This window comes from Erythranthe guttata, chromosome 9 (genome assembly GCF_056151865.1).
Source record: "Erythranthe guttata isolate IM_541 chromosome 9, IM_541, whole genome shotgun sequence".
In the NCBI taxonomy this organism is placed as follows: domain Eukaryota; kingdom Viridiplantae; phylum Streptophyta; class Magnoliopsida; order Lamiales; family Phrymaceae; genus Erythranthe; species Erythranthe guttata.
This window is the reverse complement of record NC_142541.1, coordinates 12,901,956-12,929,092: the sequence shown is the minus strand read 5'-3', so window position 1 is coordinate 12,929,092 and position 27,137 is coordinate 12,901,956. Positions and strand designations below refer to the sequence as shown.

The 27,137-nt window shown below is 32.0% G+C and overlaps 2 protein-coding genes across 2 annotated transcripts; both read right to left on the bottom strand.

Moving 5' to 3' along the window:
- Positions 1-2,672: 2,672 nt before the first annotated feature.
- On the bottom strand, positions 2,673-5,370 carry LOC105974053 (uncharacterized). Its single transcript, XM_012999097.2, has 2 exons — positions 5,231-5,370; positions 2,673-3,556 (listed from the first exon to the last, which is right to left on the bottom strand). Exon 2 carries the CDS (start codon positions 3,539-3,541, stop codon positions 2,834-2,836), a length of 708 nt encoding a protein of 235 aa, XP_012854551.1. The 5' UTR covers positions 3,542-3,556; positions 5,231-5,370; the 3' UTR covers positions 2,673-2,833.
- A 2,617-nt stretch (positions 5,371-7,987) lies between these two features.
- LOC105973989 (cyclin-dependent kinase G-1) lies at positions 7,988-8,899 on the bottom strand. Its single transcript, XM_012999032.2, has one exon. The coding sequence runs from the start codon at positions 8,897-8,899 to the stop codon at positions 7,988-7,990; it is 912 nt and encodes a 303-aa protein (XP_012854486.2).
- Between the last annotated feature and the right edge of the window lie 18,238 nt (positions 8,900-27,137).

Sequence of the window (27,137 nt, the reverse complement as noted above, 5' to 3'; positions counted from 1 at the left end):
ATCCCGTAATAGTCATATTCCCCGTTTATTGTCTTCTCACATGCAAGATAAACGTCGATTACTGCAAGGAGATGAGACACGCCTTCAAGATCGGGGAACATTTTTTGGGCCTTCAAAGCAAATTTCTTGGCTCCTCGAAAGTCCTTCTCCGTGAACTTCTTTACGGCAATTTCTTTAGCCTTTACAGCTTCGTCTTTATTACAATCCATTCTCGGACAATTTCAGTATTCAGCTGTGTGTTACCATAGTCGTAATAACAAATTTCATTAATTTAAGTATTCAACATAGCCACAACAAAATATATTTATGCATAATAAAAAAAAATTGATTAAAGAAAATTTCATTTTTTTTTACTGTTATTTTCAAATTCCAAATATTTAACTGGGATAAATCAAAGAAAAATAATTCTAAATACTTAGGGCCATAGGGTCAAGATGGGAACAAAGTTAATTATGAGGAAGAATTATATATATATATATATATATATATATATATATATATATATATATATATATATATACACGAACCAGAGTTAGAATAAGCTACACAGGTTTCAGATGATAACGAAGAATCTCATCATCAATCACAGTAGATGAAACAACGGCGTCGTTTCATTTCAGATAATAACGAATTTTCATTATGCAAAAAAAAAAAAAAAAGAGTAAAGATAATCACTCACAGATATTCACTCCGGCGCCGGTTGATAATTTCGCCGATGAAATTAACTGAAACGAAATTGGTGTTAGGGTTTAACGAATTCAAGAAACCAAATTCTTGGAAAAAAATTTAGTTGAAGATTTAAAGAAGAAAATTGAAATTAGGGTTTCCTTATTGAAGCCGGTGATTAATTTTTAGAGCTCGCCTTTCAGTGGGGAGGATTTGGGGAAAAATGTTGATGATGGTGGTTAAGCCTGTAGTTTCAATTTGGTGTGTTTTATAGTCTCTTTTGAAGAGAGAGAGAGAGAGAGAGAGAGAGAGAGAGAGAGAGAGAGAGTGGGGAGAGAGAGAGAAGTCCGTTACCGTTTTATTCGAAAAATAATTATTTATTATTTAACGGCTTAATTCTATTTTGCACCCTTGAAATGGAGCCTTTTGTCATTTTGCACCTTCGAAATAAATTAATAGCACTTTGCACCCTCGAAATACAATATATCATTCACAATGCACCCTTTAATTGGATAATAAAGGATAATTCATTTTTTTTTACGGTTTTTTTTTTCTGAGGTGCAAAATAACAAATTAAATTGTTATTTTTTCAACCTTGAGCCTAATTTCGAGTGCACAATGTGCGAAAAAAAAAAAATCGCACCGGATAATTGAAAAAAAAACTACACAAAATCAAATCAAATAAACTTTTATTATTAAATTATTCGATTGATAGATATTTTATTGTAATTGGTGGAAATATTAGGTAGAAATATTTGGAAGAAATATGATTTTCAGATAACTTGATAACAAAATAGCTGAAGATTTTTTTTTTTCCGCAACATATTTTTTTTGATAAAAAAATATAATTTTTAAATGCCACTAAAAATATAAAATTACCTTTACTAGCTTTAAAAACTCATGTGAAGAGCATTATGCATGATATATTGTATTTCGATAGTGCAAAGTACTATTAATTTGTTTCGAGGGTGTAAAGTGCCGAAATGGTATATTTCAAGGGTGCAAAGTGAAATCAAGCCATTATTTAACTATATTTTTTAGACGTGATTATTTAACTATATTTTTTTTTTATTCTAAATTCACTAGAAATTCTTGTTTCTAGCAAGTAAAACTTTTTTTTTTTTTTTGTTGAGATAAGCAAGTAAACTTTTAAGGTCATGAAAATTCACATTTAACAATTTTTGTTTAATTTTTTCGTTCGTAAATTAAAAGAATAAATTTAATAAATTATTAAATATGGCGGCGATTTGCTACACACACCTTTTAAGTCTAATTATATTACATAATGTATTCTCATTTTTAGTCTGAGATATCTCTTTTTATTTCAAATTCTCCGATTAAGCTGTTAATTTTCAGATTAGACGGTCTATTTTTAGTACTCTCCTACTAAGCCGTATATTTTCAGCTGCCTAAGGGGTCTTTAAGCAAATTTAAAATATCCAGGTAGACTATTAGATGTACAAAATAGTTTTGAGTGAGTTTTAACCATTCATAGGCTTTTGTTGCCCATTTGTTTAGGGTGTTCATGCGATTGTACCAAACTTTATTGGAATTTCGGTACTTAGAAAATTTGTACAATTTATTGAATAGAACTATTCGGTCGGTACATTTTTTCGGTTCGGTACCGATAAAATCAAAAATATATTTTAATGCTTTAAACTTATTACTTCTTGAATTTCACATTCAAATTTCAATAGTCGACCCTAAAGAAAAAAAGTGATTATCACTATGGGCTCATTTGTAAATAATGAAAAACATTATTTTTCTAAAAGTAATTTATAATTGGTTATAACCTTAAAGAACTTAAAATAAAAAAAATATTTTATTAAATATTTCGGTGTACGATACGGTACATCAGGCATCAACATCGTATACCGTATCGAATACCGAACTTGTAAAAATCTTTACTTAACCAAATTTTTCGTTTTGGTCGATTTACCAGCCAGATGAACACCCTACATTTGCATCCTACCTGAATTTCAAAAAAATAAAGGGACTCTAAATAAAAAAAAAAAAAAAAAAAAAAAAAAGAAAAAGAAAACGCTTAATTTTTTAGGGGTTTCTAAGGATCAATACAAGATAGAAAAAAACTTAAATCATGTTCAAAATTCATCAAATGGAGCAATTTAAAACATCAAAACAAATTAATTACTTATCTAATTTTTTCTTACAGCTCTTCCAAAGAAGCCAAGGAAATCATCATCCTTGCCCTAAATTTCACACCTTCAATCAAGTGCTTCAATTCCATATCTTGACCTTCATGCGTATTGTCCGCCATATTCTTAAGCAACATTTCCACGTACGTATTCTCCGAATGAATATTTTCAAGGCACGAAGCCGAAACAGCTGGCGCATTACTACTCGAACCGCCGCCCTTATTTTTCTGCTGACATGGCATAGTCCTCTCTGGATAAGTTTCGGTGGTGTCCTTATATATCGGATCGGAGTTGCAATTCCCATTAACCGACTCTCCACGGTTCATAAGCTTCGCATCGTACGCAGTTCTCTTGCAGTTGTCCGACACAACTTCCCATGCTTCTTGCAGAATCTTGAAAGCTCCCTCGGCGCCAACTAACTTGTTTTTGTCCGGGTGGAGAGAGAGCGCCATTTTTTTGTATTGACTTTTCAAGAATTGTTCGTCGACGAAAGGGCCGGCGCCAAAGATTCCGTAGTAGTCGATTTGTCCGTTTATTTTCGTCTCGTATGTAAGATGGATGTGGATGGTCATGAGCAATTGAGACAAGCCGTCTAGGTCGGGGAACAGTTCTCGAGCTAAGAATGCATAGTTCTTCGCTTCTGTAATGTTCATTTCCGATAACTTTTTCTCGGCGATTCTTTTTGCCACGATAGCTTGGTCTATGTAAGAGTACTCCATTCTCAGACAATGTACCTAGCAACACAAAAAGAATATGTAATAAGAATTACAAGAGATAACATAAGCAGAAACAGAAGATCTTGTTCATTGGAAAATCATGCAAAATTAGGGCATCCTTCAACAAAAGTAGTTAAAAAAATACATTAAATAGTACTAAAATAGCGTAAATTACGGCCGTCCCTCCCTGAGGCAAGGGCAAAGTACGAAAAAAAGGTCTCATGTTTGGGTAATTACAACCAGCCCCTCAACTATGAAACTTCTTACACGTCCACCCTTGCGGTGTCAAATTTAGAGGAATATTCTCCAATTTGTACCCGTTTTACCCCATTCAAACTCCACACTTTGAAACAAGATGATTAAAATGCATCTCCTGGTTTGTAAATATCAGATTGTGGTGCATCAGAAACTGCATTTTTGCACAAAAACAATTACAAACTAGGGAACATTCCATGGAATTTAAAAGATTCTGTTGAATTTGCAATTAGCACCGTAAGGGTGAACGTGTAAGAAGATTAATAGTTGAGTGGTGGATGTAATTACTCAAACATGAGGGATTTTTTTGTAATTTGAGCTTACTTCAGAGGGACGGCCGTAATTTAACCTACTAAAATATAATTTTGATATCCAAAATGCAGATTTCGGAGATGCAGTTAATCGATTTTGTGTTCAAGAACACCATAAATAAAATATTTCATATAATTCTGGATCAAGTAGAGAGAAAATCATGCCATGTGAGTTGACTAGCTACCGTACTTTTAAGCAGAAATACGCATTCTAGAAGCGATTTTTAATTACCAAATGGATAAAACTAGAAACCCTACGAGTAATTATGAAGCGCATACGAACACGATAAATAAGTATTTACATACACGAAGATGCCAAGTTGAAATGTGCAATTTATAATTACTAGATGTTTAACATTTGAACAAGTTATAAAAACAATTAACAGTGGAACGACAGATGTTTAATAATGAGATTTTTAAATCCAATAAAAACCACGTTGGCGCAAAAACCCCGCGCTTCGATATATATATATATTCTCATGCATACAAAATATTAAGCAAACACAAATTAAATAATCATGGCCAATCTTTTGAAAAAGAGCAACTAATCTTAGAAAACTCAAAATAATTTTATCATCAGTTACTCTTTTTATTGGTTGAACTCAATTTTGAGTGGCCAAATGCATCAAACGGACATTGGAAAAATATATATTTTTAATATGAATATTTATTCTTTTTCTTTTTTTTTTTTTTGAAAAATATATGAATTTATAATATTTATTCAGAACACCAAGAGCAACATTAGTAGAATAATTAAAAACAGATCTGAGCCATGCTGCAATTTTATAGATAGAACCTAATGAATTTACCATGTCATTACACATAATCCTGCTAATTAATTATAAATTATTTTCTTTTAATAAATTATTCATCAACATTAAAGCCAAAACCAAAATCTAATGAAACATTCATCATTAAATGGAACCAGCTTTAATTAAAAAAGAAAAAAGAAAAAAGAAAATCGATGCAAACAAAAAATAAAAAAAAAACGTGATCATTATACAGAATAGAAAATGAAACATTCATGAATCAGAGTTACGTGCACAAATTAAACATAAATAAGAATTTCACGCAGAGAAGTGTAAAAGATGCGCACACATATATATATATAAAACCTCCGCTTTACCTTATGCGATTCTCTCAGTTGACGCCGCCGTTTTGATGAATTTTTTGAGACGGTTTAATTTCGGGGGTGTTTGACTAATTAAATCAACATTGTTTGTGTCGGAAAAAAATTCAAGAACCCTGAAAAAGAAAAAGAAAAATGATTTTGAGTGGAAAAGGTGTAGAAAATAGAGAGAGTTGTGCAAGAAATGTGACTGGGATTCCCTCTATTTATTTAAGGTGACCAGCTTTTTTTTTTTTTTTTTTTTTTTTTTTGTTTTGGGGGGGGGGGGGGGGGGGGGGGGGGGGGGGGGGGGCGTACTTGGGTTAAAATTCTGATTAGGGGCGAAAGTCGAATGGATCGAATTGGAATTAGTATTTTTGTAAATTTTTCAAAAAAATTCGAAAATATAAAACCAATTCCAATTTCAATTTCAAAATTTTTCGAATCTAAAAACTCATTCCAATCCAATAGCGTTGAAATTTTAGGATTTCGGAGAAATTTCAGAAATCACATTAATTTCAAAATTTCAAAACTTGGCGGAATTTTTTTGAAAATTTCATAATTTTCCAAAAACAAAAAAACATCAACGTCCATAAAAGTAAAATTAATAAGTACTAAATTTCAGTTCAAAAAAATAAATTTCAACATAATATCCAATAAAACTGGTAATAACAGTTCAATATGTCAAAATCCTAAAATAAAACTTAAATCAAATCACTGTTTCAGAAAAAACAAAATAAAGACTTAACATAAGTATTATATAATATATATTATTTATAGGTGCATTTTTCGGAAACAAAATGGAATTTTCCGGAATTGATTTTGAAAATTAAATTGAATCGAAAATCGGAAATTTCATTTTTTTTAAATAATTCCAATTTCAATCCAAAAAAGTCAAAAAAAATCGAAAATCGGAATTTTGGAAGTTGGAATGAAAAAAGTTGTTAAAAAATCGGAACTTTTCAGATCGATACCGGTGGAAATTGATTTTTCGTTCCAACTTACACCCCTAATCCTGATTATAATTAAAAATAGGGCAAATTACGGCCACCCCTGAAGTAAGGTCAAATTACGAAAAAAAACTCCATAATGTTTGAGTAATTATAAATAGTCATCAACTATGAATCTTCTTACACATTCACCCTCACGATGTCAAATACGGATGGATCTTTTCCTTGCTAACGATCACTCGGTCGAGCTTGTCGCACATAGTTAGCATCATAGCGTGGTTCACATTTCTCGTATTGTTTTTTCTCTAGTTTTGTTTGCCAATGAATTCGCTCTTCCTTCCTTTTTTTGTTGCCTCCAGTTCCATTATCGCCTCCATTGTCAACCACATAATCTATTTGTTGTCGCATAGGAGGAAACTATTGGAATCAGACTGCTAGGGTTCTCGCCCGGGAGTTGTAGGAGGAGATTTGAATGGTTGTAAATAGAGAGAGTGAGTTTATGATCGACTTCCGATGTGGCCTCCTCTTTCATACCTCGCCGACGCCCCCCTCATCTTTCCACATCTACCCCGCCGCCGCCATCGTTTTAGTTTAATTTAATTATTTTCTGATGGTTTTGATGTTGGGTAGCTTTCAAAGCAATATTGCTATTTTTGTTATTCTGCTAACTTTTTTAGTTGTTTTCGACATTTTTAGCTGATTTTTGATAAAATGTAGTTTGTAGTCGATTTTCGATATAATGTAGTTTGCAGTTGATTTTTTTATTGTAATTACTATGAGGATGGGGTTTCTTGGTTTCTAGTTTGTTTTTTAAAAATGTGGTTTTGTTATTCTGCTATTTTGTTTAGTGGTTTTTTTTTTTTTTTTTATTATTATTTTTTTAGTTGTTTTTGACGTTTTATTAATTTTTTATTTTTTAGTAGTTGATTTTGATTACTTATAATTTTTTTCAATAATATGAATACCTGGAGAAAAAAAATGAATTAAAAAAATGAAATAAGAAAAAAAAAAAAATCACAGTTGTAATTTGCAAAATGGATTTCAGGTAAGTAAATTAACCCTGAAAGTTCATTTAAAGTTGTCAACTTGTCATTTAAAGTTCATTTTATAGTAGCCTAAGTTTGTTTTGAAATCTGAATATGCTCGTGTTCGCTCGAGTAGACCTATGCAGCACACAAAAACTTCAATAATTTCGTAATGTTTCCGTGTTTCGGACACGTTTCGTGTCCGACACTTGAGAACACATGTCGCACACCTTATATATGGACTATTTTGTAACTTATAAAAAGTTCAAAACATATTTGGATAACAAATTTTTAAATATTTTTTGTTCCTTCCTTAATTATGTAGATAATTTAATGATCAATTATAAATTAATAATTGATAGTAAAATTTATTTTAAATATGTTTGTATGAAACTAATATGAAAATAATTTATATGTAAATAAAAACTTATATATAATATTTATAAATACCGTATCAACGTTTCTGTTAGACCAATAAATAAGAATATAACATAAAAAAATTCATGTAATTTTGAAAAATAATTAACTAGAAGATCAGAAATTTAATTGAACAACTAGGAAAGAACTCGTCTAATAAAACATGGTAATAACCTAATTATTTATTGAACACATAGATCAACTGATTAATTTCAAAACTTCAAACCGAAAATAGCATAGAGATAATAAAATAAAAATTTGCAACAGAAGTTTTTTTAATGACAAAATAAAAATAGTCCAAAAGTTCTTATAATACAAACAATATTCAAATAGTAATTAAGAAACCCTAATAATAACGATCGACGACTGCGCCTGTCGATCGATTACTGCTTGAACCAAGGGTGATTAAGAGCCTCTTTTGCAGTAATTCTGTCCTTTGGATCGTACGCCAACATCTTCAAAACCAGATCAATTCCACATTCCGTAATTTTCGGAGCTCCCGTAAAAATATACGCAACATCAAACCTTATCCCCAGTTCGTAACTCGCCGGCCGGCCCGGTGTATGAAGCAACTCGTTAATTTTCCAGAGTTGATCGATTTCGCTAACCCCTTTGAAAAGAGCATCCTTTATAATAAGCTCCGCCATAATACATCCAACCGACCACATATCGACTGCCGACGAATAATTACCCGAACCGATAAGCAATTCCGGGGCTTTATACCATCGACTTCCCACACCTCCACTAGTATACAATCCTTCTCTACTTCTTCTTCGCGACGTACCGAAATCGCAGATCTTCACTTGCAATCGTTCTTTAATTAGAATATTCGACGGCTTCAAATCCCGATGCATCAGCCCGTTCTCATGCAGAAACCGAACCCCCTCCAATATCCGCTTCATCAAGAATTGAACTTGCCATACGCACGTGATCCTGTAATTATCCGCGATGTATGCTTTGAGATCTTTCTGCACGTACTCCATCACGACGAAGACGCAGTTGTTTCGATCGACAAAGGCGCCTTTGAACTCGACTATGGATGGGTGCGGAGGGAGTGATTTGAGGATGTCGATCTCTCTCAATGTTGAGTTACATAACCCTAGAAACTCGTGCTTCATCGCCACGACTTCTTGAGTTTTCTTGTCGAGAGCCTCGTAAACCCTGCCGTAAGAACCTTCGCTGATCACGCTGAGTAACTCGTACCGGTCGAAATCGGTGTCGTCGTTCGAACCGAAGTAAGAGTTGACCGCTTGTCGAACGGAGTGATTGTTCCCGGCTGCTTGGAGAACCGCCATTGATGAGATAATTGCATGCAGATCGATTTCTTGTAATTCTTTAATTCTTTTTTAATTTCTGATTTAATTTTGGTAAATTGTTAATTAAAAGGGGGTTAGTTATGAGGGAGCTTAGGCTTCTTAAATATAATGCCGTGAAGAGTTCTAATTCATCAGGACTCAAGCTGATTGGTCATGCGAGAATCTTTTATTTATTTATTTATTTATTTTATTAATATTATTAGAAAATAGGTCTCCACATATAAAAGGAAAACCGTAAATAAAAGGAAAACAATGTCTACGTACGGTAATCTATTTTTTTCTTATTTACAATTAATGAAATAGCTCTTTTCTATTGAAATAACAAGATTATTTTAGGCAAATTTTTCTATGTTCCCACACATAAGTCTCTTTCGTTAAGGGTGTGTGTATGTTTGTGTGTATATGAATAGTAAATATCTATTCGGTGTATTTCATCCGATGTAGTATAGAATAAACCTCAATAGTGGTCATGCGCCATTGAAATATTGATGCAGAATGGAAACACAAAAAATAATTAATTTCTATGACTTAATCTTATAGAACACGATAACTCTGGAATCAACCAGATAATTAAGAGAAAACTCAGAAATTTTATTGATAATTAAAGATGCTGAAACTAAACCCTAGAACAACTATTTATAATAAAGAAAACGAAAAACCCTAATCAAACTAGTAAAACGAGAAAATTACCAAAAAAAGCAACAAAAAAAAAACGAAATAACTCCTAAACCTAGTAGAGTACCGAAAATTGGAAACATCCCAACTTGCGGATTTCAAATCCGGTTTTTCTAGAATTATTTAAAACTTTCCTAAAATAGCAAAAACGTCATTTTGAGGGCCTAAACGACCTCGAAAAGACAAAATTCATCGCATGCCACGGCGTAGCTCCCCTCGTCGTTCCGGTTTGAAAAAACTTGGCCCCACACAATTCCGCCTCCGCCACCTCTTCATCAAATATTATTTATTATTTTGCAAAGCTCTCGTTTCTTTTCAAATTTAATTGATTGACCATTTCTTTGTAGGCGCACATGTGATAGTAGTTGCAGATATATAAAGAAGAAGATGAGACAATAATATCGTTGAAAATGTTTCTCAATAAGTTGCCCATAATTTAAAGGTATTATTCTTCTAATAACTCGATATGATTAGGCTAAAGCTACAATATGTTAGTACATTATTGTAAAATGGGTGCACATATACATATTTTCGTTCATGAAAAACATGTAATAATCAATCTCACTTCTCAGAATTGCAATATTTGGAGGGTATCCTATTATACCAAGTGTCTGTATAATGAAAAACATTCCTAAGGAAAAAAATATTTATTTTGGGGATTAAATCCCTTTATTTAATATGTGTATGGTTGTACTAGTAATTTCAAGTTTGTCAAAAACATGAAATTCATTGAAAAATCTTTAGATTTTCAACTAAATTTTCACTTTATGGTAATTTCTATTTGTTTTTGTTTTTTTTTTCATTTTTTTTAATTGAGTCATTTTTTGGCGTTGTTCCAGGAAAAGATCTTCATTTTGAAACCAATGTCGAACTGAAATATGATTTGGTTATTGAGGTATTTTAGTTGTTTTGATCAATACTCCATTTTGTTGTCTCTTACTTGGTAAATTAATTCACGGAGTATATATTATTTAGATATCAATACTCCATTTTGTTGTCTCTGAGAGACACCTGATGGTGTTTGAGAAATGTTTAATTATCGCTCTTATTTCGTAATTTTTGTGTATAAGGAATGTAAGGAAGATACACTCGACTCCAAGAAAGTGAAGGGCAAAATGGTGTGGTGTGACGACGGTATGATGACAATTGTGAGTATATTTAGGGTTTTTTTAGGTAGATCGCACAGAGGACGGCGCGGACGGAGGAAATTCGCGCATGTTAATCGACTACGTTCAATAGTCGATTAAGGTATCCTCAACTGTGTATTCAAGAGAGAGGAAGAAAGAGTGGTATTTGCCGATTCTACCCCTACTAAAACATGTGTGAATTGCCGCGCACAATTCCGGCGAGGATTTGGCCAAAAATGGCCAATTTCGTGATTGGTGCTCCAAATAACAGAGTCTGGGGGCATCATACAGTTTGTTTTAGTTTAGGGGGTAACGTGTAAAACACATCAAAGTTTGGGTGGCAAAATGTCATAATACTTTCATTATTATTATTAGTAATTATTAATTATTATCATCAAATGATAATAATACTTTAATTATATTAATTTTTAATATATATAATAGAAATTTTAATACTTTAAAGTTGTTTGGGCTATTTGAATTTTTATGAACAAAATCTATGCATATCTATATGTAATATATAGTTTACTTGTAATAGTAGTTTGTCAGTATTGTAGAATGCAAGCTATTTCTTATTTATTTTTGATGAAACAATGTAAGTTATTAATAAATAATACATATATGAATAAAAATACTTCCTTGAAAAATTATCTATATAATCCTGGAGAATGGGGTTGGTAACAGCTGTTTAATTAGTGCGCAAGTGAATTAATTAAGTTTGCCCAGAGTTTTGTCCCACATTGAAAAAATACTAAATATAAAGACGTATTTATACAGCTAGCGCAATACTTATTATCACGACCTTGCTTGAACAGGATCTGTTCTATAGGCTTGTACCTTTGTATCCTTACAGACTTCTAAACTTTTTTTTTTTATTTTTATTTCAATTTTATCTTAAAACACAAAAACAATTAACTAATTTGATACACAACATTTAGTGAATTATTTACTTCATAAAAGGTTTTTTTGTTCTTTTTTAAATATTATTTTGTAATTTTTTTTGGAAAAAAAATGTATATGAGAAGTATTTTTATTTTCTTCACTAACATTTAGTGAGTTATTTACTTCACTAAAAAGGGTTTTTTATTTTCTTCACTTTTTTAGTTTCAAAAGGATAAATACATATAAACAAATTGATTTGACATCATGATTTATTATGTTCGAAGGTACAAAGTGCTATTAATTTTTTCCAATGATGCAAAGTGTCAAACCCTATATTTGAAGGATGTAAAATAGAATCAAGCCATTGTAAGAATATGTTTAAATTGAATTTTATTATCCTCTGTAAGGTGACTAATTTAGTCTTATAAAGTGGTGATAATAGGTGTTCTTCAATATTAGGGTGTCACTCTTCCAGTTTAATTTTATTTTAGGATGAATTACATAATTTTCGCTATCTTTCATATTTTGAGTGATAAATTTCATCATCAATTTTGAGTGTATCTTGTACTAGTTGTATCTTGTAGCCGTATCATGAAAACATAAATATATAAAATATTTAACTTTTAACTTAATCGGAGGAGTTTAGTTCGGGTTGATCCATAATAAGCTCGAACTCAACTCATGAATTAATCGAATTTAATAAAATAATTCAAGCTCAGCTTGGCTCACTAAATTTATGGCATTTTTTATAACAAAAATTTTGTTTATTTTTTTTTCTTTCTTATCTCAATAAAACGATTTTCGGCTTTATTTTTTATTATTCCATTTTATTTGTTAATGACATATTTGAAATTATTACTATTTGTTAGCTATGGTCCAAGACTCTGCAGCGTGGAGAATTGCTGAGCTGGCAAACTAGAGAACAAGGAAGGCGGATGTTCAGCTGAATATCTCATGCAAAGAATTGATACGGTCCCTTTTTAATTAAGTGCTGCTTTCATTGGTCTATTTTTTTTTTTTTTTTTTTTTTTTTTTTTTTACCATTCCACCTATTAAATTATCGAGTTTCTTATGTATATTAATTTAGTTAGTAATCTCACCTTATTTATAAACAAACAATAATTTTAAGGCTGCGGCTATATGCAATACTCATTCCACTTGTGTAAGACTAAATTAAAGAAAGATTCTAAAATATTCTATTTTATTAAGATGAAATAACAAATATACCCATAAATTAAATTTGTTTTTTTTTTGCTCATGCAAGACCAAATACAAATAATGAGGAAAAAAAAACAAAAAAAGAAAACATAGAAGCTTGAATTAAAAAAACAAACAACCCCCTTAATGAAACCCTACCTACGCCCACCTTCTCCGCCGCCCAAGCTCCACCGCCGATCGCCGCCCAAGCTCACACTCATGAGTGACCTAAATCTGCCCAAAAAAGAGGAAAAACAAATTAAATTTGAAACTGATAAAAAACGACACCAAGGTGTCGGAAAATTATGCTACAAATCGACACTTAAGCGTCGAATTTTATAGGTAAAAATCGACATTGACATGTCGAATTTATAGCACAAATTCGACATTGCCAAATTTCGAATTTTATACCTCAAAATCGACATCTAAATGTCGATTTTTACCTGTAAAATTCGACCTATACATGTCGAATTCGTTTGTGCGGGATTTGTTTTGGAAAAACAATATTCTAGCTAAAAAAAACTCATAAATGCATACCTTCTTGGGTTCTTCCACCGTAGAATCTTCTATTTTGATGTCTTCTGACTCCCTACTTGCCATCTTTATAAGATTTGTTGAGTTTTGATGATTTTGAATGTTTAGGTTTTGTGGGTTTATGGAGGAGGAAGAAGAAAGGTCTTGTGGGTTTTGGAAGATGGAGAAGATGAGAGTTGGTCTTGTGGTTTTGTGATAGATTTTTTTGTGTTTTTGAATTTTTGGTCTTGCATATTTGGAATTTTCTATTTTTTTAATAAGTAAAGGTATTATAGTATTTATAGATTGAAAATTTTAATTTGGTCTTGCACAAGTCGAATTAGTCTTGCATATAGCCGCAACCTAATTTTAATTGTGTAAACATGATATTTCGTCCATTAAATGAAATCAATTGGGCCTTTTGGGGTTTTTAATTTTTATTGGATACCCCTCCTTATTTCCAAATAAGATTGTGATAATAATAATAAATAATAAATAATAAATAAGAAATAATAAATAATAAATAGTACTCGTTGGTTATGAGAAGTATTTTGATCCGCCGTGTTTTAAATTAACCCTACCTTGTGCACAAAGTAACTTAACTTGACATTATAAATACTACTCGTTGCTGCACAAACTAAATAAATAATACAGTAAAAAAAATATCGAGAGAGAGAGAAAAAAAAAAAAAAAAAAGAATTCACAGACAACCTGCCATGGGGTTAAGTGTATATTTTTACACTTTATCGTATCTTTTTTATTTGAGCTTTTGGTGTGATTTAATGATAATTGGTGCTTAAAAAGTTGATTTATTGCATTTTAGGTATAAATTGAAGAATTGGAAAAGTTTGGGGTCAAAACTGCAAATTTGGAGAAAATATGGGCCAAAAGTGAAATAATCAAAAATATGCTGAAATTGGCTGAAAAAAGGCCCACACGGCCGTGCCAAAATTAGCCTATTTTTGGCACGGCCGTGCCAAATGCTGAATTTGGGCAGAAGGTGCGGCGATTCTCGCGCGGCCGTGCGAGAATTACACTGATTTTCGCGCGGCCGTGCCAAATCACGTTGGACACAATTTTGGACTTTTATTCACACAAGGAAACCTAAAATCATCTACCAAGTTGGGGCACCTATTTAAGAGCAAACCAAGCACGAATCAAAGGACTTTGGACACAACCTTGGAGCTAGAGGAGCGAGAGAACGAAGAATCGAAGACGGAGAATTGACAACTCTTCATCACAATTCTTCTTTTATCTATCTTTTCTTAATCTTTTCTTTTGATGTTTTTATTATGTTTTTCGTAGAGAACATGCGTAGCTAAGTTTTTAATCTAGGATTTTGTTGGAACCCTATGTAGGGATTGCGAACCCTTTTTCTTGAGATTATGCAATTATGATTTTATGATTATTTCTTCTACTTGTTATGATTGTTAGTGCATGAACTTGATCAATTTATGTGCTTTATCTGTGATTATTGGGATTGACTCGACAGAGCTATTTTGATAATTAGACGGTAAGTAGAAGAGCCTTCGAGTAGTTTTCACCGGATGAGTGTGTCAATTGCATGTGGTGTCGTAGACATACAGATATCACCTTAGGTAGCCATTTACGAGACTTGTTAGTTAATGCTTTATTTATAATTGGTTTGCATAGACATATAGTGAATCGTTTATGAATAATAGACTCATAATACACGCGACAGCGGGTTATGAGTAAATTAGTGTCTCGGGTTAATAATCATGAATCATATATTTCATAATTGAGGGGTTTTGGGTGAGCAATTCTTGCATAGGGGGAAGATAAAATCCTAGGTCCGTTTTTATTGATATTTTCTCGTGTTTAATTGCTTTCATAATTAGTTTAATTATTTAGTTGATTAAATTTGACAACTTTGCGTAGGCTGGATAAAAATCACAATTGTTACAATTTGGTACTTAGGATTAGATAATTTGAGTATTCCCTGTGGGATCGACATCCGACTCTCACGAGTCCACTTTTACTACTTGTTTGCGATACGTGCACTTGCGTGTTAGGTATTTAGCACCCAACAAGTTTTTGGCGCCGTTGCCGGGGAATACAGCTAAATTATCTATTTATTCTAATATCAAATTTGAGCAATTTTTTTTACTTCAGCCATTTAATTTTAATTTTAATTTTTTTTTTGTTTTTTTTTTTTTTTGTTTTTGTTACATGTCTGGTTACAATGTTCGGGCACCTCAAACGGGATATGAATGGCTTCCATCTGACGAATACCTCCAAAACACCTATGATATGCCTCCGTTTTGTTCAACATGTGGTGGAAATCATTACACCGATCAATGCTGGGGATCACCAAAAGCGACGAATTTCGTCGAAATTACCAACAGAGGTTATTGGAACACTTATACCAACACATACGAGCAAAGCTTTCAGGACCAAGATTTGAACGAGTTTCAACATAGAGAGCCACAATTTGATGATTTTCAAAATTATTATCCATCGCAGCAACAAACCACTAATGACCAACTTGATTTGGTTTTCATCATTGGCGAATTCATGAATTCCACTCAAGCATCATTTCGAAACATGGAGATACAACTGGAAGAGATGACGCTCAAATTAAAATTTGAGTCTCTTGAAAATATTCCAGACGAAATCGGCAATGGTTACATCAAAGAAAATTCGGGTGAAGCCTGCAGTGAGAAAAATCTTCCATCTCCAGAAAATAGAGTCGATATGAGAGAAATAGAAATTACGAAGACACTTGAGCATGATGAATCTGAGAAGGCAATCGAGCTAAACCATGAAGATGCCTCAGAACAAGAGAAGAAGGAGATGGATGTAATGATTGAAGATATTCTAGTTGTGGACCCTGTCGTTGATCTAAATGTAGATTTGAAGGCATCAATAGAGGTTGATGAGAAGACGAATGTGTTTGAAGTGGAGGTTACACGCGGACGTGAGGTTTTTGTGTACCGATTTGAGGGAGCGGGTGATGAATATCCCATCTTAGCTTCGTACCGATTGATTACAACCAAAAAAGACTACAAGCTAAGGTGGACCGTGACATATTGCAGTGGTATCCATGCCTTGGTTGCAATTCAAGTGATAGAGCTCATGGATGGATGCGCAATCTACAAGGCTTTGGATTGGACATAACAATTTCAAGAAGCAAAGTCTGGCTGAAGACTTAAAATTTAGCGCTTCTCGGGAGGCAACCCGAGCTTTACTGTTTTTCATATTTTTCTTTAATTTTATGTTTTATTTTTATTTTCATAGGCATGCATTCTAATTAATTTATTTGATTTCTTATTTTTAAGGTCGGAATTGCGATCGGGAAGGTTATCCGAGAGACATAGAGGGATTCTTCGCAAGAGGAAAATCAGATTTCTTTCCACAAATTCTCACACCCCGAAGACAACGATTCCGACTAAATCAGGTGTTTTCTATCCTTAAACTTTGTGCTAATTTCGTTGAGGGCAACGAAAATTTTAAGTTTGGGGGTGAAAAAAAACATGTTTTTTTTTGTGCTTATTTGTTTTAGTTTGCATGCATTAGGTTTTATTTATTTTTATTGCTTTTATCGTTTTTTTTAGGAATAAAAAAAAAATAAAAAAAAAAATTAATAATTGCTTGAGTCGAATGCTTCGATGAATCATGATGATGAAAGATGGTTGATGTTTAATGATGAAATTGCTTGCTTTATCTTGATTGTGATTGAATTTTGGCGAGCTTTTGATTCAAAGTGTCGTGGGAAGGAGTCATTGTTAGGAATCACGAATTATGCCTTGCTTTGGTTGAAAGTTTTGTGTTTTAAAACGTGGAATTAATTTATGCTATATCATATGTTATTCGGTTTTAGAACTTGCTTTAGGAATTTACAAAAGTGAAATATTAAATTGTTGAGCAATTTGGGAAGTGATTTGGGCCATCTTTGAACCGTTTGAGCCTTTCAAGCCTACCTTTAAATTTTTATCATTCGAACCTTGATTGAGCCTTGGAGAAACGGTGATCTTTCTTTTAGCCAATGTGTATAAGGTAGAATAAATGGAGATTCTTGAAAAATTACCCTTTGGAGTTCGGTTGGAAAATTTTATAAGGTCCTTCTTCTTCCTCTACCAAAAAAAAAAAAAAAAAAAAAAAAAAAAAAAAAAAAAAAAAAAAAAGAGAGAGAAAAAAAAAAAGAAAAAAAAAAGAGAGAAAAAAAAAAGAAAAAAAAAAAGAGAAGAAAAAAGAGAAAGAAGAAGAAGAGACTAGAAGGGAGATGAAAGGACTAGTTATTGAATTTTTGTTTGAAAGCTCGATCCATTGTCTTAAGAGCAAAAGTGGAGACTTTTGAACTCTTAAGAATCGAGTTAATTAAAGTCCTTAGAGGTGAATTCATTGTTTCAAACGCCTATCTTTCAAAATTTGGCGTAATCACCTCAATTCAAGAAGCATAGCCACCTATACCCATATCTCCTACCTCGAACCAAAAAGCCCAACATTTGAAAGCCAAAAAGTCCCAATGATCCCAATAGCTCAATTATTTGATACTAGCCGAGTAAAGAAATTTGGTGAGTATTTGGAGTTGAATATTAATATGTAAGTATAAATTTTCTCAATTTTTAATGTACAAATATGGGATACTTGAAGCGATAGCATGGTTTGTGGTTTTTAGCAATGGTGAGTGAATACGTATCTTTGAATTACAAGCTTGTAAATTTTTGAGAATTGTCATGATAATTGCAAGTTCTGAAAAAAAAAAAAAAAAAAAAAGTTGACCATTAATCTATGTAATGAGAGGCATTTGTTGAGAGTGTTGCTTTTAAAGTTGCTAGTTTTTGCTTGAGGACAACCAAAAGATCAAGTTTGGGGGTGTGTTAAGTGTATATTTTTACACTTTATCGTATCTTTTTTATTTGAGCTTTTGGTGTGATTTAATGATAATTGGTGCTTAAAAAGTTGATTTATTGCATTTTAGGTATAAATTGAAGAATTGGAAAAGTTTGGGGTCAAAACTGCAAATTTGGAGAAAATATGGGCCAAAAGTGAAATAATCAAAAATATGCTGAAATTGGCTGAAAAAAGGCCCACACGGCCGTGCCAAAATTAGCCTATTTTTGGCACGGCCGTGCCAAATGCTGAATTTGGGCAGAAGGTGCGGCGATTCTCGCGCGGCCGTGCGAGAATTACACTGATTTTCGCGCGGCCGTGCCAAATCACGTTGGACACAATTTTGGACTTTTATTCACACAAGGAAACCTAAAATCATCTACCAAGTTGGGGCACCTATTTAAGAGCAAACCAAGCACGAATCAAAGGACTTTGGACACAACCTTGGAGCTAGAGGAGCGAGAGAACGAAGAATCGAAGACGGAGAATTGACAACTCTTCATCACAATTCTTCTTTTATCTATCTTTTCTTAATCTTTTCTTTTGATGTTTTTATTATGTTTTTCGTAGAGAACATGCGTAGCTAAGTTTTTAATCTAGGATTTTGTTGGAACCCTATGTAGGGATTGCGAACCCTTTTTCTTGAGATTATGCAATTATGATTTTATGATTATTTCTTCTACTTGTTATGATTGTTAGTGCATGAACTTGATCAATTTATGTGCTTTATCTGTGATTATTGGGATTGACTCGACAGAGCTATTTTGATAATTAGACGGTAAGTAGAAGAGCCTTCGAGTAGTTTTCACCGGATGAGTGTGTCAATTGCATGTGGTGTCGTAGACATACAGATATCACCTTAGGTAGCCATTTACGAGACTTGTTAGTTAATGCTTTATTTATAATTGGTTTGTATAGACATATAGTGAATCGTTTATGAATAATAGACTCATAATACACGCGACAGCGGGTTATGAGTAAATTAGTGTCTCGGGTTAATAATCATGAATCATATATTTCATAACTGAGGGGTTTTGGGTGAGCAATTCTTGCATAGGGGGAAGATAAAATCCTAGGTCCGTTTTTATTGATATTTTCTCGTGTTTAATTGCTTTCATAATTAGTTTAATTATTTAGTTGATTAAATTTGACAACTTTGCGTAGGCTGGATAAAAATCACAATTGTTACAATTTGGTACTTAGGATTAGATAATTTGAGTATTCCCTGTGGGATCGACATCCGACTCTCACGAGTCCACTTTTACTACTTGTTTGCGATACGTGCACTTGCGTGTTAGGTATTTAGCACCCAACAGGCGCCGCCACAGAGGATGATTCCGTACAGATTTACAGCAGCAAGAAGAATGGTTATTATCATCATGTATACGGGTCGTCTTTTTACGGGGCGGTTATGAGAAAACGGGTTTCCAAGAATTCCTTCAACAAGAAGATTAATAATAATAATGGTATTTATTCGAGAAAACGTGGTTGCAAACATAGACGCATTATCAGTACTACTATCAAGAAACGTGATGACGTCATCAGTTTTCAGACAGTCGAATTCAAAAAGAAGACAAGGGAAGAAGAAGATGATATGATGATGAATGTTATCAAAGAATCAAGTAGTGGTCAATATAATGTTGTACCTGCAGTTGACCAAGTCAACCATCTGAGGTTTTGGACAAAGCCGCGTTGCAGGGTATTACTACCCACGCAGAAGTTCAGATTCACCATTGATATGGATCAAGATTTGTCTGACTCTGACCTCTGTTTTGGAGATGATGAGGATCAAGATTCTAATTGGTAGATGAGTTTTTTTTTTTTTTTATTCGATTTTATGATTTATGATGCAAATATTGTAATATATAGATCGGCAATTGTTGTGTGGAACTCCAAATATATAAATGAGTATTTTCTTTTAGCAAATTGGATTCATCTTTTTTATACTGTCAATATTTATGTTTATGTTCTATCGATTTTTACTCTGCTTTCCAATATAAAATAGGGTAATTACCGCTGAAGTAAAGTCAAATTACAAAAAAAAACCCATTTTATTTGGTTAATTATAACCATCCATCAACTATGAATTTTGTTACACGTCCACTCTATAGTGTCAAATTCAACATAATCTTCTAGATTTTATGGAATGTTGTCTAGTTGGGCAAAGGTGCATTTGTCGATGCACAACAATTTGATATTAGACATATTGTATTTCCGATGCACCACAATCTGATATTTGATATTAGACATATTGTATTTTCGATGCACCACAATCTGATATTTACAAAAGATATATTGAATGATCGTCTTTTTTCAAACGTATACAAACTAGAGAATATTCCACACAATCTAGAAGAGTCCATTAAATTTAACAATTCATGATCAATTAAGTTTAACAAAGCATGGTGCACGTGTTAAAATATTTTTAGTTAAGAAGGAAGGCTAGTTATAATTATCCAAAACTCAGGTATCTTTTCATAATTTGGTGGTGGCCGTAATTTACCCCAAATCGAATTTAAACATGGATGTTAGTTAATGTAATTCTTTTATTTGTAAGTCAATAAATTATTAATTATTTTAAAACCTGAAATATTCGTCACAAAAAAATGACTGTAATAAATTAAGGTTCTGCATTACCAAAGATGAGAGTAACAAATTAAGGTTGATAACATATTGTCAAAACCCTAAAAAGGAAATTAAATAAAACCATCACAAAAAAAAAAAAGGGCAAATTACCAAAACCCCCCTGAGGTAAGGCTGAATAACGAAAATCCCCCCCTTGTTTGCGTAATTACGAAAATCCCCCTGAGGTATGTTGTCATCTTACAAATTCCCCCTACGGTGTTACTTCTGACGGAATCTTTTTGATTCCATGGAATATTCCTCCGAAAATGACATTCTTGCCCTTGAGGGGTAATTGTAAGCATATTAATTATTTAGGGGGTAAATTGTAATGTATTTAAAAAATGTAGTTATTTTAATTTTAAAACTATAATGTATTTCTTCATTTTATAATTATTAAAAAGATAAAATGTATATAAAATAATTAAAGATAACATTAAAAGTTTTTATTTCTTTTTTAATTTTTTTATATATTTTTTTATTCAATAAAATCGAGGTTACGTATTTTTGAAATACTCTCGTATTTCTTATTTTATGCTACAAATATTTTTAATAGTTTTTTTAATATTATGGTAATTGTCAATGTTTTATTATATTTTTTCGTCAAAAGTAACACCGTAGGGGGGCTTATAATACTTAAAAAACGTAGTTATTTTAATTTTAAAACTATAACGTATTTCTTCATTTTATAATTATTAAAAATATACAAAAAGAATATATAAAATAATTAAACATATCTTGTAACATAATTTTTTTTACTTGTTTTGTATTTTTTTTTTATATATTTTATATTTTTTTATTCAATCAAAACGAGTTTACATATTTTTGAAATATTCTCGTATTTCTTATTTTACGGTAAAAATATTTTTAATAATTTTTAATATTTGTTTAATTATATTTCAATTTTAAACAAACGAAATGTAAAAAGTATATATTAAATACAAATAAATCATAATATTCCATTGAGGGGGATTTTCGTAATTACGCCTTACCTCAGGGGGGTTTTCGTAATTTGTTTTTTTTCTTTTATTTTTTACATATTTAACAGAAGGGTATAATAGACTTTTCACGTTTTCTGTTAAAAAAAATTGGTCAACCGTTAGTCAAGGGGGATTTTCGTAATTACGCAAACAAGGGGGGGATTTTCGTTATTCAGCCTTACCTCAGGGGGGTTTTGGTAATTTGCCCAAAAAAAAAAAACATAATCATAGAAGAACTTCGTTGCAAAAATCTCGACTGCATAGCCGATGAAGGTTTTATCTATCCTACACCCAGTGAAGGTTACAACTTACACCGGGTGATTTTTTACCGTTGACATACCAATATGGGTGTGTGTGTGTGTTTGTGTGTATATAAATGGTAAAGATTTACCCGGTGTATTTCACCCGGTGTAGGATCTCAAAAGCCGCCGATGAACGAACCAGGAGCTCTCTGCAAGAAAAGAAAAACAAAAAAAGTTCACAAATAAGACATGTAAAATCAGGAAATTAATCATACGGTAATAATCATATACATAAAAAAACAGTCCATGAAACTTCATATAGATATGCAAATCGGAAGTCCGATGAAACAAAAATTACGAACTAGTTTGGCTGCAATTAAAAAAAATCCCGATATAAGCTCAAACATTTTTTTTTTGTAAATATAAATAGATGAAAAGTATAAGGGGCATTTAACGTTTTTTGAGGATGCAAGAGGTCAAAAAATTGTATTTCAAGGATGTAAAATGGAATTAAGTCATTTTGTTAAAAATATGTGTAAATTGAATGTTATTTGGGGTTGTCTAGGGTCCGACAAGAGTTGTACTTCTTGGACCCAAACGAGTTAATCTAATGCGTAGAAAATATTTAGTAAAAATTTATAATCGTTGATTTAAAGCACGAACTAGTACCTGTACGATCCAGTACGAACTTATGAATTTATAAATTAAAGTACATACCCAGTAAAAATAGATCGTACACAGGTCGTACTCCATCGCACTTCATGTAAAATTACTTTATTAACCTTACATAATTAAACCAGAGAATTAAAAGTAGAGTTAACTACACTTTGCCCCTAACTTTGGTCGTTTTTCCTCTTTGCCCCCCAAATAAAAAAAAATTCACGATCATATACCTGCACTTACTAATTTGTCGCATCGACAACTAAATCTATTTTGACAAAAAAAAAAAACCAATTCAACCTCCAATTCAATTATTTAAACCCTAATTTAGCCCAATTTTACCAATTAACCAATGTTTGACCATAATTTCAATTTTGACCCGCCACCACCGGAGACCTGGGTCTCCGATGTTGACTCTCTTTTTTCTGAAACCTTTTTTTTTTTGTATGAATTTTTTTCCGGTATATCAACCGCAGGGTCTCCAGCATTGACTTTTTTTTTTTTTGAATTTTCTGTTTTCTTAAAAAGAATATTTTAATTAATATTACTGTATTGGTTGCTAAATTACTGTCTCCAGCACTTATTTAACTGTCGGAGAGAGTAATTTAACTTTTAATTGACCTTTTTTTTTCTTAAAAAAACTATATTAATTATTGTTACTGTATTGGCTCCTAAATTACTGTCTCCAGCAGTTATTTAACTGTCGGAAACAGTAATTTAACTGTTAATTGACTTTTTTTTTTCTTAAATTTTTTTTTTAATTAATATTACTGTCTTGACTGCTAAATTATTGTCTTCAGCAGTAATTTAACTGTTAATTGATATTTTTTTTTTTTTAAAATTTGTTTTTTCTTGAAAAGAATATTACTGTCTTGGCTCAAAATTATTGTCTCCAACAATAATTTAACTTTCTGAGACAGTAATATTACTGTATTAATTAATTTTATCGTCTTGGCTTGTATAATTATTGTCTTCGACTGTAATATTACTATCTTCGACCGTAATATTACTATCTCATTCAAATATCATTGTTTGGGACAGTAATACAGTTAAACCTCTATAAATTAATACAGTTGCGACCATCAAAATATCATTAATTTAGCAAAATATTAACTTATCGATAAATTAATAATTATTAATTTATACATTAATTAATAACTTATTAATTTATAAAAATACATTTATTATTATTTACAATAAACACATTTTTTTTACGCATATATTATTTATTATACCATTAATTTTAATGCACAACAATGTCATAGAATGATTTTATGTTGAGTTATGAGAAAACTATACCGGAAGTTCTAACCGTGTTAAGAAAAGTGAGGGATGAGATTGATGGTAATGTGAACTTCAACAGAAAACAAGCAACAATTAAATTAAATTGCATTAAGCCTTCATAAATCTATAAATATGTACTTATATCATATAATTTAAGAATTTTTTTTATACATTATTAATTTATATATTATATGGGGCTTCTTAAAATTTTCGAATGTGTATTATCTTATAAATTTAGCACGTTATCCCCGAGTCGGGACCTGAAAATTTTATTGTTTAAGCGAGGTTATTAATTTATCGAGGTTCTACTGTATAAGTAATATTACTGTTCAAAAAAATAATATTACTGTTTGAGACAGTAATATTACTGTCTGAGACAGTAATTTAGCAGCTAAGATAGTAATATTAATTAAAATAATTTTTTCTAAGAAAAAAAAAAAAAAACAAAAAAAAAAAAGTCAACACCGGAGATCGGCGGTCAACTGCGGTTGACTGGCCGGAAAAAAAAAATTCAGAAAAAAAAAGTTTTCCAAAAAAAAACAATCAACGCCTTAGAACCGCCCGCCTGGTCAACGCCGGAATCTTGCCGGAAAAAAATTTCAGAAAAAAGATTATTTTCTAAAAACAAAAATTTTTTCAAAAAATTATTAAAATGGGGGTTAATGTGATATATTTGTTTAAATTCGGGGTCAATGTGTAATATTAAGGAAGTTAGTGTATAATGGATGGAATTGATAAACAATATATTATGGAGGGTATTTTTGACTAAGGACATGTGGATGAGTTTATTTGAAAGATTGTTATTTTTGTGGACCAATGTGCATTTAAGTCCCTTGTCATGTCCCTTTTTGCAATTTGTCCTAATTATTAATCATTATTAATTATGTTTTAGTTATAGGGGTTTTTATGTAATTTCACTTATAAGGTAGGTATCGTACTTTTTTCATGGGGTTTGTACAAATCATACGTGTCACATTTTTATTGGTTGATTTTCAATCGTTTGGGTCCGAGTAGTAAATCTCCTCTCGGACCCTAGACAACCCCAAATTACATTGAAATGGTTTATAGAGAGATACGACCCAAAAAGTAGTTGCCTTAGTATTGAATCTCAGCGCTATGTTATCAGTGATGTAGATGTTAGAAATGCATTATAGGTACCTGCAACATGTCAAAATATTACACTAGACACTACAAGCACAGAGGGGCTGGAAAAGTATAGACACATTTTTAAAATCGTTGACGGACGAATAGACATAGTAGCTTTGTTGGATAAACTTAAAAGTTGAACGAGTACTGATACAAACTTTAAGTTAATATATTTGGGTGTTATTGTTTGGCACGGTTTTGTTTCCGAGTTACAGTAAAAAATTGCCAGTACATTATTTGAATCTTTTGGTGGCCGTAAATAATATTGTAGACCTTAATTGGGCGGGCCTCATCCGAAATACTCTAAATGATGGAATCTGAAAGTGTAAGAATAAAGAAGGCACTTACATGTTTATTATTTTTCCATGTATAAATTTTATCAATCATTTAAATTCAACATCTACTTTTGATAAAGCATTTTCACTGGAATTTTTTTTTTCATTTATAGGTGTTTTATCTTGCAATTGTACGCCTAATAAGAATATTACAAACATAGGACTCTAAATAATTCCCAAACTAAAAATGAAAATAAATCTTTGCGAATCTTTTAATTCCAAAAACTTGGCGGATTTCCTCGATCTTCAAGAATCGTAAATCTGGCGCCAACAAGATGTTTTCTAATTTCCTTGCATTCTTCCATTTGTAGAGTAGAGTTTCCTCTTCAAGTATAGCATGTTAGTTACGGACTCCTTCATGTAGGTGGACTCGAGCTTCTCCCAGATTGCAAGGACAATTTTGTGTCGTCTCAGAAACCCAAGATAAAGGTTGATTTAGTGAATAAAACTCAACAAAAAATTTGGGTAAAGAAGTCTGATCTAAATTGTTTATCTGCCATTATTTCTTTAAAATCATGTGATGATAGTACTAACTGTTCCAACAGTTCTGGTGACAAAGCTAGTTTGGGGAATGAAAAACTTGGTAATCTGAATTGTGATAATTTGTATGCGAAAAATAGGTTTATGAATCCAATTCAAAATTCGAGAACTAAGCTTACTGATATTTGTCATTATTTCATAAGGGGTTGTCTCAATTGATTATGCTGCAACGGAGAATGAATTAACTGATTCTTTTGCAAAAACCCTTGATGCACAGAAATTTGATTCCTTGCGAAAATCGCTGGGAATTTATGTTGTTTAATCTGATGCAGTTGCATGAACTGTTGCAACAGTCTGTGTGTCCAGACTTGCAACTTTTAGTGGTAGGACACTTCATATGTTCGTGCATCTCATATCGGACATGCATTAAGCATACTGCATATGATTGAGACAAATGTGAATTTGATACTTCGTGTACTTCTAAATTTTGTGGGGGTAGAACTTCACCAATTCCCAAAATGATTAGTTAAAAGGCTCCAACTTATTATTTCTCTGAATAGTCTTGTCATAGGAAAAAGCTGCCTCTTTTAATGAGTGAAAGCTACTCTTGAACTACTGTTACTAATATATATCTACAACCATTTGGTCAGTGAATAGTTCGAAACCTTTTTGAGTCGAGTCAGTAAATCACGTGGCCTAAAGCTCGCTACAAGGCTCAATTAGAAAGCCCAGGAGACTACACATTGCACGACCAATATAAATTATATATATGGTCAGTGAATAGTTCGAAGCCTAGTTGAGTCGAGCTAGTAAACCACTTGACCGAACACTCACTACAAGGCTAAATTAGGAAGCCCAGGGGACTACACATTGCACCACCACCATAATCTCGTTCCTTTTAACTAACCTAAGTTGTAACACTTAAGTTGTGGGAACAGTATTCAGTTACAACTATCATTCTTGTGTTGTCATAGTAATTAACTACTTAAAAGCAGATAAAAAACACAAGAATTTAATGTGGTTCAGACACAAATGTGCCATACATCCACGAGGACTATTAACTACTTAAAAGCAGATAAAGAACACAAGAATTTAATGTGGTTCAGACACAAATGTGCCCTACATCTACGATGACCTGTACACGATTTCACTAGTTCAGATTTACAGTGTACATTAATAGGACTTAATAAAAATAATAAAGACTCCCTCTTTTATTTTTA

Excerpts from the sequence above, each read along its gene's own strand:
- LOC105974053 (XM_012999097.2), bottom strand. The coding sequence starts at position 3,541 with ATGGAGTACTCTTACATAGACCAAGCTATCGTGGCAAAAAGAATCGCC.
- LOC105973989 (XM_012999032.2), bottom strand. The coding sequence starts at position 8,899 with ATGGCGGTTCTCCAAGCAGCCGGGAACAATCACTCCGTTCGACAAGCG.